Genomic DNA, 16498 nt, shown 5'->3' with positions numbered 1-16498 from the left:
CAGTATAGTGAAGTAAAACAGAAAAGGGTTTATTGACCCGAAACAAAACTTCCAATAAAAACAGAACTATAACCATATTACCCAAATAAAACAGCTGTGTTTTAATAGTGGAGTAAAGTAAGTTGTCAACACGTTTTAACTTGTTCGAAGGTTTAAATGTTGTTATGGCTATGAATAACGTGGATGAAAATATAGCCTACTGGGGATAGTGCTTTTGGTATTTGCAGTGAACTCGCCAGAAGATGAAATAACTTAAAATTCAAAAAGAACAGGGACATATGTAGAATTGGACAGCATTAGACAAATACGACCACGTAAGGTGATGAGGATTTATATTGCTCACATGCACTAACTGTAACCCATGTCTGCCTGTTTGAATCCACTAACTACCACCTGCAGTTTGTGTCAACGTTGCATCACTGCACGGCAAGCAGCAAAGCGACTGTCACCAAGGTTATCGCGATCGACGTTCCCGTCAGTTGGCCACAAATAAAGTGGTGTGCACGCTCATTAGTTGTGTGTGTATGCGGGTTTCCATAGAAATCTGGAACTTTCACTCCCAAAACATTACCATTTCCCGCCCCCTCGTGGCAATGATGACCCTGTGATTGGCCATGAAAAACAACGAGGAAAGACAAATAATTTTCTGATTGGCCAATCTCTCTGCTGTCAATGGAATCGACAGGATGTGCCAGTGCCTTGTAGAGGCGGGTGATGGACACTTCCAAGGCGCGTAAAGCCTGGAGAATTAAAACTTAACTAGAGATACATGTCACATATGCATTGAATGGAGATACACAGGCAGTTTTTAATCGACATGACATCGAACAAATCTGTACGAGCATCATCTTAAAACCAGTGGCATATTCCAAACCGAAAGACATGATAAGCAGCCGGAGTGCAACAGGTACTAGGGGTAACCTCCTGATAATATACCTTGAATGAATCGTATGACATTTGATTATCGTTAAACACACATTTTGTTTATCGAAAGGCGTACGTGTAATTGAGGTCTTCTTCAGCATCCTCGTCTCTTAGCATTACTGGTGTGCAAACTGAGCTATCTACAGTACTATGAAGCACAGCTACATGCATTGTTACCGAGCAGGACTTTGCCCTTGTCAGTTAAATGCCATCAACTTGGCGTAAAAATGTTTTTGTGATTTAACTCATGCGAATACATTTTCTGCACACTAGAGGTTGGCTGGATAGCTAGTGAAGTTATGCAAAACGCTATGATATCACTGGTTAACTAGTCTTTTCAATCTTATTGAAGGCCTAAAGTACCTATAAAGACTTAAAATGTAACCGAAGAGATATTTCAGTGTTTGTATATGTGTGTGTCTGTCTGTATATCTATCTTTCTCTTTCCCCTCTCTCTGGAGAAAATCTAATCGGATCCAGAATATTACTGGTTTTGAGGTGAGATAAGGTAGATGGGGGGCGGTGAAGGTAAACATCTATATGAATTAAATGGACACCAGCACCCCTATCAAGATCATCCGCCAGGTCAAGGCTACCTTGCCGGGAAGATATGATTTACTCTGTGGATCCTTTTTTGGTGCTTATTTTCCTCACGGATTTCACACCATTTTGATGCAGCTCACCTCACTAATGCCAACAAAGCTCAATTGCTTTTCCTCCCAACATATTCTCCTTTGACATGCACTCTCTCTTTATCTGGTGTTATTACAGTATGAGTTATTAGACATAGTTTGAAGGTTTAAAAAATATTATCCGGCCCCCCTTTAGCTTATACCACTCATAATATTACTTGTTCTCCGTTTATAGTAAAGCATTGTTTTTCAAAGTAAAGTGTCTCTGGGTGGGTTTTTGAGACACATATAATAACATGAAATGTTAAACAGACCTAAGACCATTTACAGTGTAAGTTGGTTCATCTATGGACAGTGAGAGACCATGTGAGAGCAGATGAGCAAAGCAGTCTGTCTCAATTCACATCCTGCATCACATACAGTCATATCAGGGAGGCTGCAGAGTAACTGTCCATATGTTTGCCTGTTTATGAAAATGTGCATTTGTTTGTGAAAATAGATTATAGGTCTGGCTCTGGAGACCAGTGGTACCCCAGAGAGAAGCAGCGACCAGCTGAGATGCAGAAACTCCTGGAGGAATTCAGGACACTCTACCACGAGCGCCTTCAGCGCATTGACCAATCAGGGGACAGCAGTGAGGAATCCCTACAGGTAAGCTGCTAATGGTGGGCGGTCTCTCTCCCCAGATGTCTAGTAGGATGTGGGAAGCATGTTATTTTCACTAATAAACCGATTGTACTGGCTTGATCAGCTTAGAAAATCACATACGGCAATCCAAGTAAACGACAGATCAGCCAATCCACATATGTGCCCCCTGAGCTTAAATAGTCAGGAAAAATCACCCCAAGACTGGTGAAAATAATTGCTATATAATTTGTTGTTGGCTGATTGCAAGTGCAACAGTCAAACTGTAGAGTTAGCCTTGGCCCACAATATTTAAATGGGCCCCTTATTTGAGTATAAATGATAAAATAGCCACATTATGATGCAGACACATAGTGACAGGCTTTTTATGGGGACAGTATGTGTTGGCAGTGCATGTGGAGTCTGAGAGGAGGCCATTCACTGGGCCTGACAAGGGCAGCCGAGGAAACTGTGTTTTAGAGACTTTTAACTCTATTAGGGCTGCACAAGCTGCTAAAAGGCATTGTGCCATAATAAAAGCATGACAGTTTGATCAATGTTGTTAAGAGAATTAGGGTCTTTACATCAAAAAGCTTTTTGGGTTATTTTTTAACTATCCCATTAAGCGGGTTTTATTGAATATCTTTACATCTCAGGAAAAATGTTCCTTTTAGCCAGTGCTCATCAGTAAAAGTGGAATAAAATATTTGTTATGACATAAAAAGTAATTTTCTTTTACCTGTGCGTGCTCTTAGTGCTTGTAAGTCTATTACTAATTCATTTCTCTCCCCCTCACCATTTAAAGATGTGCTATTTTTCCATATTCATCTCTGCTAAAGAATGATGAAAGTGATGAGGATGAAAAGATCCTGATTCGTCCTCCCTGTGCATGTGACGTCAGTGAGTGTGTGCTGGCGTGGAGTTCGCGGGGGGCTGAACACCTTGAGGACCGTGCTCGATGACGGCTGATGAATGTTTTAGTGCGCCTGGCCTGTCTGTTTGAGTCTTGTCACCGACACAGCCCTAAGTGTGCAGTCCTCCATCGGTAAAGCAGCAGCCATGTTGGTACACAGCACAGATTCTCAGCTGAACTGCCACTGTCCTTGGTTTGAGGTAATCCGGGTTGATCCTTACATACCCTGACAACTGCACAGGAAACACACAACAACCCCCTTAGAACAAGGATGAGGAGACAAGTATAGCATTGTCTATACATACAAATATAGCACATCTCAGTCGATATATTAGCATGTCTATCTGAGTATTTTACTGTACCAGGAAATAATGACAAAAAATCCCTTCTGAGTTTGTTTTTTGCGTTGTCTTGCTTAGTACCTCAACACCGGTGTGCATGGATGGATGAATACCTACGACCCAATACCTTTCCCCTCTCAGGCCTCCCTGTGGCATTCGCCAAGCCTGCAGAATGCAGTGGGACCAGTTTAATAGCATTCTGGTGTTTACAAGTGACAGTTTTCCCACCATTTAGGGGGTCTAAACAAGTTATCGTGGTCCACATAGTAAAAGACCCCCCCTCCATTCAACCCCACTCTGCTGTTTGTCTTTTATAGCGTCCAGTCTGTTAACCTGACGAAAGGGCCTAGTAAGGCTCTGGGTACTAGTACACTGTGGGTGCACAGGCAATATGAGGGTCCTCTTGCACCAGCAGGGCCCACGGCTTGATGGGTGTATTGAAAAACTCAGACGCTAGCGTCGAGCCAAATCCTTAGATGATGTTCTTTACAGTTGAATGACAGTTTAAGCATGAAAGCACACCGTTTGAGGTATTGGCTTTTCACTTGAGCTTTGTGAAAAGGGGTCTCCCAATTTTTTGTGAGAGAAAGGACAAAATGGAGTATCACTTTCTCTTACTAGTGCTGTTATGATCCAGTGGAGGTGAGTAATGTCGTCCTTCATTTTCGCTTCCCGGGGAAGGTCTTACAAAGACACAATGTAAGTGAAAGCCTTGACAAGTGTGCTTAATCTAAGGCCAAAGTCTCAGTCAATCCTCCTGAGTCCTGGATCCTAGATGCTCCCAAACATGTGTGTGGGTGTATTTCTGCCCCAAAACGATTATGTGGGCACACTTTGTGTACTCTGGGTGTGTGTGTGTGCGTAGCAATAGAAGGGATGTGTGAGGGAAGGGTGAGATGGGGAGCTGTCTGTTTGTGGTTGGGTGATGTGGCAGACTGCTTCCTTTGGGTGATACTCGATAAGATGTTAATGTGCCACTGCGTGTGTGTGTGTGTGTGTGTGTGTAAGAGAGGGAAAGAGGGTGGGAGAGATGGACGGAGTAGGCGGAGAGAGGGAAAGAGGGGGGAGATGGGCAGATAATCCTCGTCTGCCTGATGAGATTGAAGGCTGGGATTGATTGATCGCCTAATCATAGGAGGAAATGGGCCTGAAAATGAATGGGCCTCTGCCCTTGGCTTGCTGTGAAGCTGTGAGGCTGGGTTGCAGGGGATGTTAGCAGCAGAAAGACATGGCCTTAATGTGCACGGGACCCGATTTCATTTGTGTCTGATATACAGTTATACGATCCCAGCTAAATGATCAAATAAAAGAAAAGGAACAGGGGGAGCATGTAAATGGGGTGTAAATCAAGCTTTATTGCGTGAATATTACTTTTTCATACCGCCTGAAATGGATGCTTTGAGAAAGGTGCAAGAATATATATAAAAAATAAAAAAAATGAATTGGAATTGGAGGAGCTGTGTGGAGGCAGAGATAGCCGGTGTCCAGCACGTGGAGGCAAGGTGGCTGGATATGGGTGTTGTTGGATTATTATTTGTGTCATTATGAGGTTTGCATTATCTTTCTCTCAGACAAGAGATTTGTTTTGCAAAATTGCTCACAGCTGCGAGGCAGGATTACACATTTAAAAGGCCCAGACGATAGTAGACTCCCTCTACTTCTTATTTACTCTGTGTAGCCCCAGCCCTCTTATTTCCCCTCCCTTCCAACTCCCCCTCCTTCCTCCGTCACCCCCTCTCCCTCTCCTCAGCCCTCCTCCTCCGCTCCCTCCTTTCAGACAGGGCAGAATTACTTAAAAGTGGGAAGCTTTGATGTTCCCAGCACCCATGTTGGTACTCTAAAAGAGCCTAATGCCATTTCTCTCATCTCCCAGGCACAATACGGACTCCCACCTGCCTGTCTTGGGGGGGGAGGGGCACCATGGCACCATACACAGCCAGCGTGCTGCCAGAGTCCATCAAGACGGGCTGATTGAGCTGGGGAGGGGGGGGGGGCATCATCAAACCCACCTGTTTGTCTCGTGTTTAAGTGAGGCGCGGCGCTTGTCACGTTCGCTTTGCCTCCGTGTCGCAGTCCTCTGAAGGGAGCTTTTGAAAAGCGAACCCCCTTCGTCGTCTGATGGACCATTTATCTTTATTTCTACCTCGTGTCCGACAGAGCGCCTATAATTCCTATGTGTCCATCCATTTTAAATTATAATCTGGTCCCCGAAAGGCCGGATGACACACAGCCCAGCCCTGCATGGGAATGAGCCGTGGAGGAGGAGGACCCAGATGTGAGCTGGGAGAGCTGGAAGAGAGGGTGCTGTTTGCGTGCAGATCAGAAGGTGGCTTTAGACTAACGACTTATCCTCTCTAGCTGTGCTGGAGGCCAATGAAGACCTTAGTTATGACGCCTTTGGGCCTCCATAGGGGTGTGTTTGTCATGGGTCCAGGGTCTGAGCCCTGCCCTGAGAGGGTTGGCTGGCTGGCTGGCTGGCAGGGGTACAGGAGCAGGAAGGGGACCTGACACTGTACTGGCTGCCTGGTCACAGCAGGCAGGCATGGACAATCTGTCTCTCCCTCCAAACATCATGGCCCTTTTCCCTTCTGTGGATTAAACCTGTTGTTACCAAATGTGAACTATGCTCTTTGTCACTTGATATATGTTCTCTTTTTTCTGTCCCAACGAGTAAATGATTTCTTTTTTTACCTTCATAACACTCTGTAGCGGTCAGTTATAGTTAATGGGTAGGAGTTGACCGAAGCCACTCATGCAGACATTAACCAGAGGTCGTGTGCTGCCACCCTCCCCTCTGTCTCCCTCTAGAGCAAGGTGGGCGTGCTGCAGGCGTTCGTGCGGGACCTGAGCGAGCAGAACGAGGTTCTGATCCGGGCGCTGGACGAGCGAGGCCCGCCGGCCGACGGGAGAGAGACGAGCCCACACAAAGAGCCTGAGGTGGGGAACTGATCGATGCCATTGATCAGCCAGTCAATCCGGCAGTCCATATCCCTCTGTGTTTACACTCCCAGCGCACGGCACTGTGCTAAACTGAGCGTGCTCTAAGCGCCCACACCCCTGGGACCCTCTAAAAGCCGGTCTCACACCCGCCATTGATTGACACGTCGATTAGCCGGGGAGCTGTTGACAGTGCGCTTGTTAGCCGTCTTAAGCATTCGTGATGATGGGGCGGGGGGGGGGGGGGGGATGGTGGACGCTAAGTTACTCGGGGGGGGGAAGTTTCCGGTTCCGTCCGTAGCCGTAGACGCGGCTGTATGGATTTAGGAGGGGAGGATGAGGCTGGGAGCCAGGCTGCATGTGAGCGGCAGCTCTGGTCGGCAGGTAAGTCACCAGGAGGTGGTAGGAGGCAGGCTCGTCTGAGTCTGGGACGGGGGGACAGTTCATCAATAAAAGATTGATTTACTCTCAGGGCCACGCATTGTTCAACTTGGTCCTGTGCTGAACGATTGTTGAGATTTCCACTAATGTTATTAGCTCGCTTTTCATGCAAAATCAGTGGCGTTCACTGGAGGGTCAGCCCTCAAGCTGAACAGCACATGGTCTTCATTAGGGATAATTGTCATGAAGACATCTGTATAGCAGCGTATGAATCTGTTTTTATGCTGCAAAAACTTAATTTGAGACTTTTTAGGACTTTGGGTTTGGCTCCCATGTACAACATAATGAGAGAAGCAATTTAGTGAAAGTAACGGAAGGTTGTTTTTGTAGAATTTGGTGTTTCATTCCGCCAAAGAACATGTTCAGTTCCGTAAAGAAAACCGACAGTAATTGAGTATCAATGAGCTATGAGCTAAGAACCTTGCAAAAATGAGTGTTTTTGTAATGGATTTGTTCAAATAAACCCAAAGTTTGGGATCATGTGAGGCACTGGCCAGCCACATTTCCCATCAGTATGTGTCTGCTTGTTGCTGACTATCCAGGCCCTCTGGTGATTTCACCCTCATAGACATGGAATGAGGTTGACCTTTAACAGACAGCATTTATTATGAAACCCAATCCTAATCAGCTTGCTCATTCATTAAAGCCGTCACACAAATGATGGGAACACACATACAGACACGCACATTTTTTGGTGGATTTGACATTTGGACATTGTAGAAGACCAGTGTCATTACACAATAGTAAATGAAGCATACACTTCATTCTCCTGTTAAGTGTGAACTTGCAGTGCTTTCCGAGCAAGGATGTAATTGGTTCCAGGTTTGAGGTCATTGCTTTTTCTTCGTCCTCTTCCCAGTAGACAGCGTCTGCCATGAGCATATCTCCATTTTGTCTGTTTTCAGGTGTTCATGACTTGTGGTTCTGTGTCATGGGTGCTGGGAACTATTAACAGATCAGGAGAGTGTGTGTGTGTGTGTTTCAGAGATAATTGTGTGAAGTGTGTACACACCACCACATGCCCCAGCCCCCATCCCCAACCTCAAAACCTGTTTCCTCTTTTATGCGTCATTTACTGCTTGTAAACAGTTTGTGTAAAGCAGTTTATAGATGATTTATAAGTTCCCCCAGCTCCCCCAAATGTGTTCTGGAGTTAAACAAACTCCTACCTACAAAATCCTTCGCACAGAGGCAGTTATGGTGAGGCAGGGTCTGTCTCTGGACTGGGGGGGGGGGGGGGGGGATACCGTTAGAGAGTTCCCCGATAGACCATCTGCCTAACTCCAGAGACGTAGAACGTGGCCCTAACTATTTGTCATCAGTTTGACTGAGTGTGTGTTCATGCCCTCCTCGGCTCAGTTTCCTGTCTTGGTTGGTTCAGCGTGTTCAGACTTGTGGTTCCTCTCCACGAGATTGGCTTTAATCTTTTGCCTCTTCCATGTCACCTCGAAACGTGTGGAGGCTGATATGATAATGATGTGGACCTGTCCAGGGTATTAGAGTTAAGCTGGCTGATTAGGCTGCACATCGATTAGCCTATCACTCAGCACTGTGCTGTGGCCAAGACCTGGCAGCTGGCAGGGAGGATACACTGCTGCACTGAAGGACAGGGGCTCAGCGCGCCGGACACACACACGCCTCCCACGCACACACACAACACACGACACACATGCGCTCATTCACGCAGACGTGCTCACGCTCACATGCACAGACACACGCACAGACAGACGCACAGACACACGCACAGACACACGCACAGACACACGCACAGACACACGCAGAGACACACGCACAGACACACGCACAGACACACGCAGAGACACACGCAGAGACACACGCAGAGACACACGCACAGACACACGCACAGACACACGCACAGACACATGCACAGACACATGCACAGACACACGCACAGACACAAACGATCACTCATACACACACACACAGACGCATAAACACAGATATATACACACACACCCTTCAACAAAACAAGCACACTCCTCAGAGTGGATAAGTGAATAGTTGTTTGGATTCATAATTACCCTGTCTACATTCTTCTTTACTTTGACTAATGTTGCACAGTAGATTTGTGTTAGTTTACCAATATTTTTCTAACTGTAGGTGAACATTTTTGTGTAGGCCATACATTGCAAATCGGAGGACAAATGTCTTATGTCTTTTGTTGCAGTTATTTGACTATTCTCAGCAGTTTGTTTGGCTATTGTGGTTGGAATAGCGCCTTTAACCTTGTACGTTCGATCGAGACACTCTGTGCTGAGAAATTATAAGGCCGGATCAATGTTCCCGTGTTTATTCTTGTTCAGAAAACGGTAGTTGTAGTATTGTCAGAGTGCTTAGCAGCCTCTGGTCAAATGTGTTCACCTTTGCTGAGTGTTTCTTTGTCCCTAAGTTCACCTCTGTCAGAAAGGACCGGATCGTGGTTGATGTTGCACAGACCTGAAAGGGAGAGACAGCCGCAGAGGGATAAAAGCAGCGAGAAATGTCGAGAAATTATACAGAATTGATACACCCCTAGCACGCTAACCATTCTCAGAGCAATTACCGAGACTGGAACTTTAAAGAGAAAGCCTTTTATTGTCGAAACGCCTTTCTGTGTGGAAACAATGGCGTGTTTACAGGAACTGTCTGGAGTGACCGTGTACATGAGGCCAGAATGTTCATCAATACGGGGAAAGGAGGTCGAGGAGGAGTAGAGGGGGATGTGGAAAAGAAAAGAAAGAATAAAACACATGGTTAATGTACAGAGAAGAAGACGGGGGAAAAAAAGAGGATGGGAGAAGAAGCAGGAGGGAGGCCGGAGAGGGGGAGTGAGAGAAAGGAGGGGCCGCTCAGAGACGGAGAGAGAGAGTGTAGCCTGCTAAAGGTTAGGACCCTCGCCTCGCCTGAACAGTCTGAAGGCTTTTAATCCAGGAACAAAGTCATTAAGGTTCACAGCTACAGAAAAGGCCAATTAAAGCTGAGCGTAGGCCCGCGTCTGGAGAGAGCCGGCGTTTGCTGAAGGAGCCGAGGCCTTTTATCAGCCCTCTCTCTCCCCATCCCTCCCTTTCTCCCACCCACCCCTTCTTCATCCTTCCCTCCGGGCCTACACTCTGCCCTCCCTCCCTCCTCCACTAGGGGAATCGCAGAGCGCCTGCCTGCCTGCCTGCTCCAGAATCCCTCTGTATGGTCCAGATGATGCTACCTCACCCAGGACCAGCTAATGGGCCTTCTGACGTGCTCTCCATCCAGATACAGACTCACCATGAAGATACAGGCTGTTTAAACTAGACAAAACCATTTCATTAAGCCTTATATGTTCTCACAATGTGTCTAACTATCTCTGTGAGCCTCCCTGACCACAGAGCTGCTACTACAGACAGACCAGTCTGTTGACTTAATCTCTGAGCTCCATATATTTATTTGTTCCCAACTTCTCTGGTTTCACCGACGGCCATGCCCTTCTCCTGCTGGGCATTCTCCCTAGGTGTAGCCCAGCCCAGCCCTGACTATACAACCTAGTCTGCTGTAGCCCAGCCCTGACTATACAACCTAGTCTGCTGTAGCCCAGCCCTGACTATACAACCTAGTCTGCTGTAGCCCAGCCCAGCCCTGACTATACAACCTAGTCTGCTGTAGCCCAGCCCTGACTATACAACCTAGTCTGCTGTAGCCCAGCCCAGCCCTGACTATACAACCTAGTCTGCTGTAGCCCAGCCCAGCCCTGACTATACAACCTAGTCTGCTGTATCCCTTATAAGTCCAGACCAGCCTGTCCTAGTCCAGGATTGGATCACGTAGCGTCTAGGCCAGGCTCTTCCCTAGCCCTCATCCTGGCTATGTGGTAATACACACTGATGAGTGTTGCAGCTAATTGGAGTCAAATGAGTCTCTGTGAGGGATAATTGAGGATTTCCCCAGTCTGTGTGGGGTCCTGTCTGTAGGAGAACTTCACCGAGCTAGCTAGAGGTCGGGGAAGGTCATGGCTGGTTGCCTTTTTCATCCTAGTTTAGCAGAAGTGAGATCATGATGAGGTACTATATCCCTATTCAGTATTGCACGTGTGTGTGTTGGTGTGCGTATTGGTGTGTGTATCGGTCTGTGTGTTGGCGTGTGTGTTGGTGTGTGAGGGACGTGGGGATGATAGCTGACTTGTTCTGTCGGCTGTAGGCCAAGTGGTCGTCTTTGACAGAAATGTGACCAACATGCTGTTGTATAAAGTAGCCTATATTATATAATAGTATACTTTTTGTTATTACACATCGTCATGGTGTATCTCCTTGTGTAAAACAGTTGGCATGTTCAACAAAAGCATGAATTTGTTTTCAATCAAATTGGATTTTTGTCTTCCTAACCTCTTGCAGGCTTTGAAGCACATGACTGTCAGTGTGTCAGTGGTCATGGATAATTCTCAGACTTTTCCCACAAAAAACGCCATGGTAGACATTCTGTTGCATGTACACAGTGCAAAACCTAATCGAACTATCCCATTGAACTGAGTGTGATAATCTTGTTTTTAGATTGTAAATCTAGTTTTTACTTAAAACTACTTACTAGTATAAATGGCTTATCTGGTGATTTAATTCTTAATAAGAAATCTTATCAGGTGAAAATGTCTTACTTTATTGGCAGCCAGCATACTTGTTTTAAGCACAAGCAAGTTCATAACTAATATTTCTGTACTAAACTATGATTGGGCGTTTTTTGGAGTGCAGCGTAGAGGAGCATAAGTACAGAACAGACTCTCGGTCCCTACTTGAGTACCTCCTCAGTTCCTGCCCCCTCCCCAGAGTCCACGTAGAGACCTGGAGAAGAGGCCTTACAGCTGCTATCGCTGTGAGAAAAAGACACTTTACTGGAGGAAAATGAATAGGTAAAGACAGTGTGTGTTTCAGTGGGCTACGGTAGAGAATAGCTGGAGCAGGATCACAGGCGGGTAAAAAAACGGAAGCTGGCCTTGTTTCCGTACTAGGCGAGGCTAGGCAGCAGAGCAGGCCTCCTGAGCACCACGAATAATGCAAAGCTTGACTGGTCTGTACAGATTTCACATGCCATCAAAATGGCTTTCTAAGTTGATGTTAGACCTCTTACCTGTCTGCTAGGCTTACATGGGCCCCGGCCTTTGAGTAGGGCCTCCCTGGGAACCCTCCCTCATGTTTTTTACAGAGCTCTCCGGTAACCGCAGGAAACGGCTGCTTGTTCTGTGTGTGAGGAGATGAGGTGAGGCCCTGTTAGCCTCGCGGAGCTGGCCGAGAGGACAGCCGTCCGAGCAGAGAGACCCCTACAGGGCCGGAATGTTCCTGCAGCTTCCAAGCTCACTGAGGAGTTGAGTTTGAGGAGTTGGCAACGAGGGGCTGTCAGTTCAGCTGCTTGCGTGTCCGTGGTGGGGGTAGGCTGTGGCACGTCAAGGCAGAAGGCCTCTCTGTCTCCATGTCAGAATGATATGAGATAAACTCAACCTCCACATGCATTACAGATGGAGAGAAAGGTGAAGTGGCTGAATAATTTATATATGAACATCCCGTTGACTGAGGGACTGTGGGCTGAGGAAGGTTCCGGAGTATTCCTCCCAGGTTACTTGCAGCCAGCCCTGCCAGCCTGTCTAGTCCCACCATTACATATCACCCAACGAGACCCATCACACTGCCCTGCCTGCCACTGTCACCAGCACTGATGGATAGCTCCTTCTTTTCTCTCTTTCTCTCTCTGTCTCTTGCTCGCTCTCTCGCATGCGCTCGCTCTCTCGCATGCGCTCGCTCTCTCGCATGCGCTCTCTCTTTCTCTCTCACTCAAGTCAGCCTCTCTCTCTGTCTTTCTCTATGTCATCCTCTGTCCATCTCACACTCACACGCTATTATTTTCCGCCTCTTTATTTACCTCGTCTTTTTGCTCCCCTCCCTCTCTTTCTACTCTCTCCTTCTCTCTCCCTCCCTCTCTTTCTACTCTCTCCTTCTCTCTCCCTCCCTCTCTTTCTACTCTCTCTCTCTCTCTCTCTCTCTCTCTCTCTCTCTCTCTCTCTCTCTCTCTCTCTCTCTCTCTCTCTCTCTCTCTCTCTCTCCTTCTCTCTCCCTCTCCCTGTCTCTCTCCCTCTCCCTGTCTCTCTCTCTCCCTCTCTTTCTGCTCTGTCTCTCTTTCTCTCTCTCTCTCTCTCTCCCTCTCTCTCCCTCCCTCTCTTTCTACTCTCTGTCTCTTTCCCTTTCTCCCTCTCAGTGGACTGTGAGCTGATATCCTCCTTTGAAAAGGTAATGATCCTGGTGTGTTGAGATTATGTATGTGCGCCGCACAGTGTAATGGCCCGGCTTTTTATTGCCTGCCGCATACTAATCCCACAACTGAAGGAATGAGATGACACCTGCAGGGAGCTGTGTGCGAGCCACACACACATGAAAGAGCCGCCATTAAAAATGATCAAAGAAATTACTGCACTCTGCCGCACAACACTGCTCCCGCGCCTCGCTAGGTGTACACCCCTCCGCCCGCACCCGCCGTGCCCAGCGCACACACGCACACGCACGCACACACACGCGCACCCACACACACTTACTCATGCACCAATTAGTATCTCCCTCTGATGGATGTTTTCCAATAGATCCTCTGTGGTTGCCCTGACTCTTCTGTTGCCCTAGGCTTTCTGCACACCCCGATGCGCCCACACCTTCACAGAGGAAATGATGGACATGCTCCGGCAAGGAAAGTGGGTGAACCACACCTCGGACACAAATTATTCATGCAACGTTATTTGAACTGTTTTTCCCATTTTCGATTCCTAGATATTCTTCACACTGTGGTTGGGTTATTATCAACAGTTGATGCCTGATAATGAATGGACTGAGGTATAGGGAGAGCTGATGTTTTGAAGCACCACTGCTACTCAGCATAGGTAGAGATGAGCGTTGCAGATCCTGGGTTAGTGCGGTTCTCCCCGACCTCGCACAGAGAGTGTTCGGCCAGTGCAGACCTGCAGTAGACGAGCACACAGCTCTCAGTGGGCTCTGCCGCTAACTGACACCTACCCTGCCTTCCTCCTGGTTGTCTTGACTCTCAGTCTCTCCCCTTCCTTTCTGTCCCTCCTGTGCAAGTCTGCATCACTCCTGTAGACGGACAGACGGACGGACGGACGGACAGACAGACACACAGACAGACAGACACACAGATAGACAGACAGAAAGACAAGCATGCAAACAGACAGACATATGACAGTCTCTGTCTACTTCGCGGGCTGACACAGAGGGAAGCAGGTTGCTGGTTGTTGTTTCTGGGTCTGGGCTGTGGGTTTGCCAGGCCCGGCTTGTAGATGGCATTTTACAGCAGGCAGGCAGGCAGGCAGGCAGGCAGGCAGGCAGGCTACCTATCCTCAGAACACATTCACTCTTCAGCCAGGGTGATAAATGCAATTTCATTTCCTATAGAGCTCAGTATAATGCTCTTTTGCTTTGTTAAATGGCCGGTCTGAAATGGCAACTACTCCTTAATGTGCAGGCTGAATCAACACAGGGCAGAAATGATCCAATCGACGGCAAAAGGAGCAATGGCCACGGAGGGCAGAATGCAGGAGGACTGGGTTCTCATTGTCATGGTAAATGATTATTGCAGCATATTATTTTATTTAGTTTCTGTCTTGAATGAACATTGGCTCTCGGGCGCTAAGAGACGAGGGTTATCACGGGGGGCCATTTTAGCAACAGATTCCTCCTGTCCCCCTCTCCCCCTCCCTCTCCCCTCAGTGGTTCGTTTTAGAGCCAAGCGGGCGCATGGTTTGGTGGATAATTTCACTGCCTTTTCATGTGTCGGAGGGCGAGAAGTCCTACTCCATTAGGTAGTGGCTCCGTGTGATGTATGATGTATGCGCAGAAAGGCAATCTGATGTTTATTCATGAATTTCAAGGCAATGCCTCAGCCGAGGCTTCTGATTTCCTTTTAAGGAACAAAACTACACGAGATTGAGACTTCAGCTTGAAGGCACACAGACCCCTCCTGCAACACTCCTCCTCCTCTCCCTCCATCTCTCTCTCCCTCCCTCTCTCCCTGTCTCTCTCCCTCTCTCTCTGCCTCTCTCTCTGCCTCCCTCTCTCCCTCTCTCTCTCCCTCCCTCTCTCCCTGTTATTCATCCCTCTTTTTTCTATCTTCCTTTTAAATTCTCCCCCGATATTCTTTCTGTCAGCTTTAATTTACTTGACCCTTGGAAAAAAAAAAGAGATCACATGCGGTTATTTCCTTCAGATCGGTCCGCTTGCTCCCCATCTCTCCTCTCGGCTTTGATGAAGAGATGGATTTGGACCGTTTTTCTAGGAGGGCTGCATGTTAATGAAGCACCAAGCGCGGTGAGACTAAATGGCCTTCTCTGGTCACACACACAAGGACAGGGTGTCCCCGGGTGTTTGAAAACCTGCCTCATCCTCTACCCTCCTGCATGAACCCACCCACCCAACAAGCCAGTCAACCACGACCCATCCCAGCCAACCAACCAACCAGCCGCAACCAAAACCCAGCCCAGCTCAATAACTCCTGCCCTGGCCAGTCCATCTAATCCCACCTGGCCCAACTTGGCCCTGATTTACCCAGACCATCCCACCTGCTCAGCCTGGTCTGATCCTCATGGAGGCAGTGGGTCTGCAGTACTACAGTGATCAGTAATCACCATGGCATGCTAACGGCCTGTTGTTCACGCTGTTTCCAAACCCAAATGTGCAATAAAGAAACCATAATTTGAAAAACGACGCCCTATTTGTCTTGTAAATGACTTTTTAATGCTAATCAAGCAGCACCCATCCATCAGGCCAGCACCAGTCCTCACTGCTCTTTGATGGGACTCCTCCTATGAACAAATGGCGTCTATTTATAATCCCAACCACCAAGCTGCAACAAAGCGTGCCTTTACAACAATATGCATCATAATGGCATGGGAGTAGCTTCACCGAATAGAAGCTTATGGAAAGCAGGCAGCTGTGTGTGTACGTGTTTCAGCGCGTCAGCAGATTGAACGCGCCTTGCGAACGGAGCGCCACCTGTCAACCCTAGCAGGACTTGGGCGTCGATGATTCCGCTCTCTTGTACCCAAACTAAAACGGCAGATGACAACAGACTGGCAGAACTCCACTTTCATGCCCACACAGCAACAACCCCCTAACACAGTCTTTTGGAAATCCCAGCATTTAATAGTGCTTCTCATAGTCAATGTAGGGGTGAGGTGGGTGGGGGGGGGGGGACATGAACATGAGCCCCCTCTCCATTTTTCCCGGGCGACCATCGTAGAGGTGCATTAGGGCACGAGAGAGGCAAATGACTCCCTTTTATTCTTAACATATGTAATGCCGCACTAATCAGCACGCGCCCTGGCCTTGAGCCGCCGCACACTCCACGCTGATATGATAAATAATGCAAATGCCTGCGACCCGCCGCAAAAGCCAAAGAGAGCAGGGGGGGGGGGGGGGGGGCGAGGAGGAGGGCCAAGGAGCAGGGAGAGAGTGAGAGCTGGTGGAACTGTCTGATTGTTGTGCTGTCAAGCGGATTTGCATGAGAAAGGGTGGCCTAATTGCGACACTTAGCTGCGGCGTCCTGATAATGCAGAACAGGATTACTAAAGGACACGGAGGGGCCTTTTATGAACGTCCAGGATTTCCTGGGGGGGGGGGGGTGGGGGTGGGGGGGGGGGGTGGTAGAGAGAGGCGCTCCGGAACCTTCTGCCTCTG

General features: G+C 47.9%; 1 protein-coding gene across 1 annotated transcript in view; it reads left to right on the top strand.

Moving 5' to 3' along the window:
• The first annotated feature begins 721 nt into the window (after positions 1-721).
• The window catches only part of LOC134028345 (trichohyalin), a 127085-nt gene continuing 111308 nt past the window's right edge, over positions 722-16498 (top strand). The window contains exons 1-3 of the mRNA XM_062471829.1: positions 722-907; positions 2056-2207; positions 6243-6371. Coding sequence (XP_062327813.1) covers positions 883-907; positions 2056-2207; positions 6243-6371 — 306 coding nt within the window. The 5' untranslated portion in view covers positions 722-882. The remainder of the gene's footprint in view (positions 908-2055; positions 2208-6242; positions 6372-16498) is intronic.

The sequence above is a fragment of the Osmerus eperlanus genome, chromosome 10 (assembly GCF_963692335.1).
Source record: "Osmerus eperlanus chromosome 10, fOsmEpe2.1, whole genome shotgun sequence".
NCBI lineage: Eukaryota > Metazoa > Chordata > Actinopteri > Osmeriformes > Osmeridae > Osmerus > Osmerus eperlanus.
This window is presented reverse-complemented; position numbering and strand designations above follow the sequence as displayed.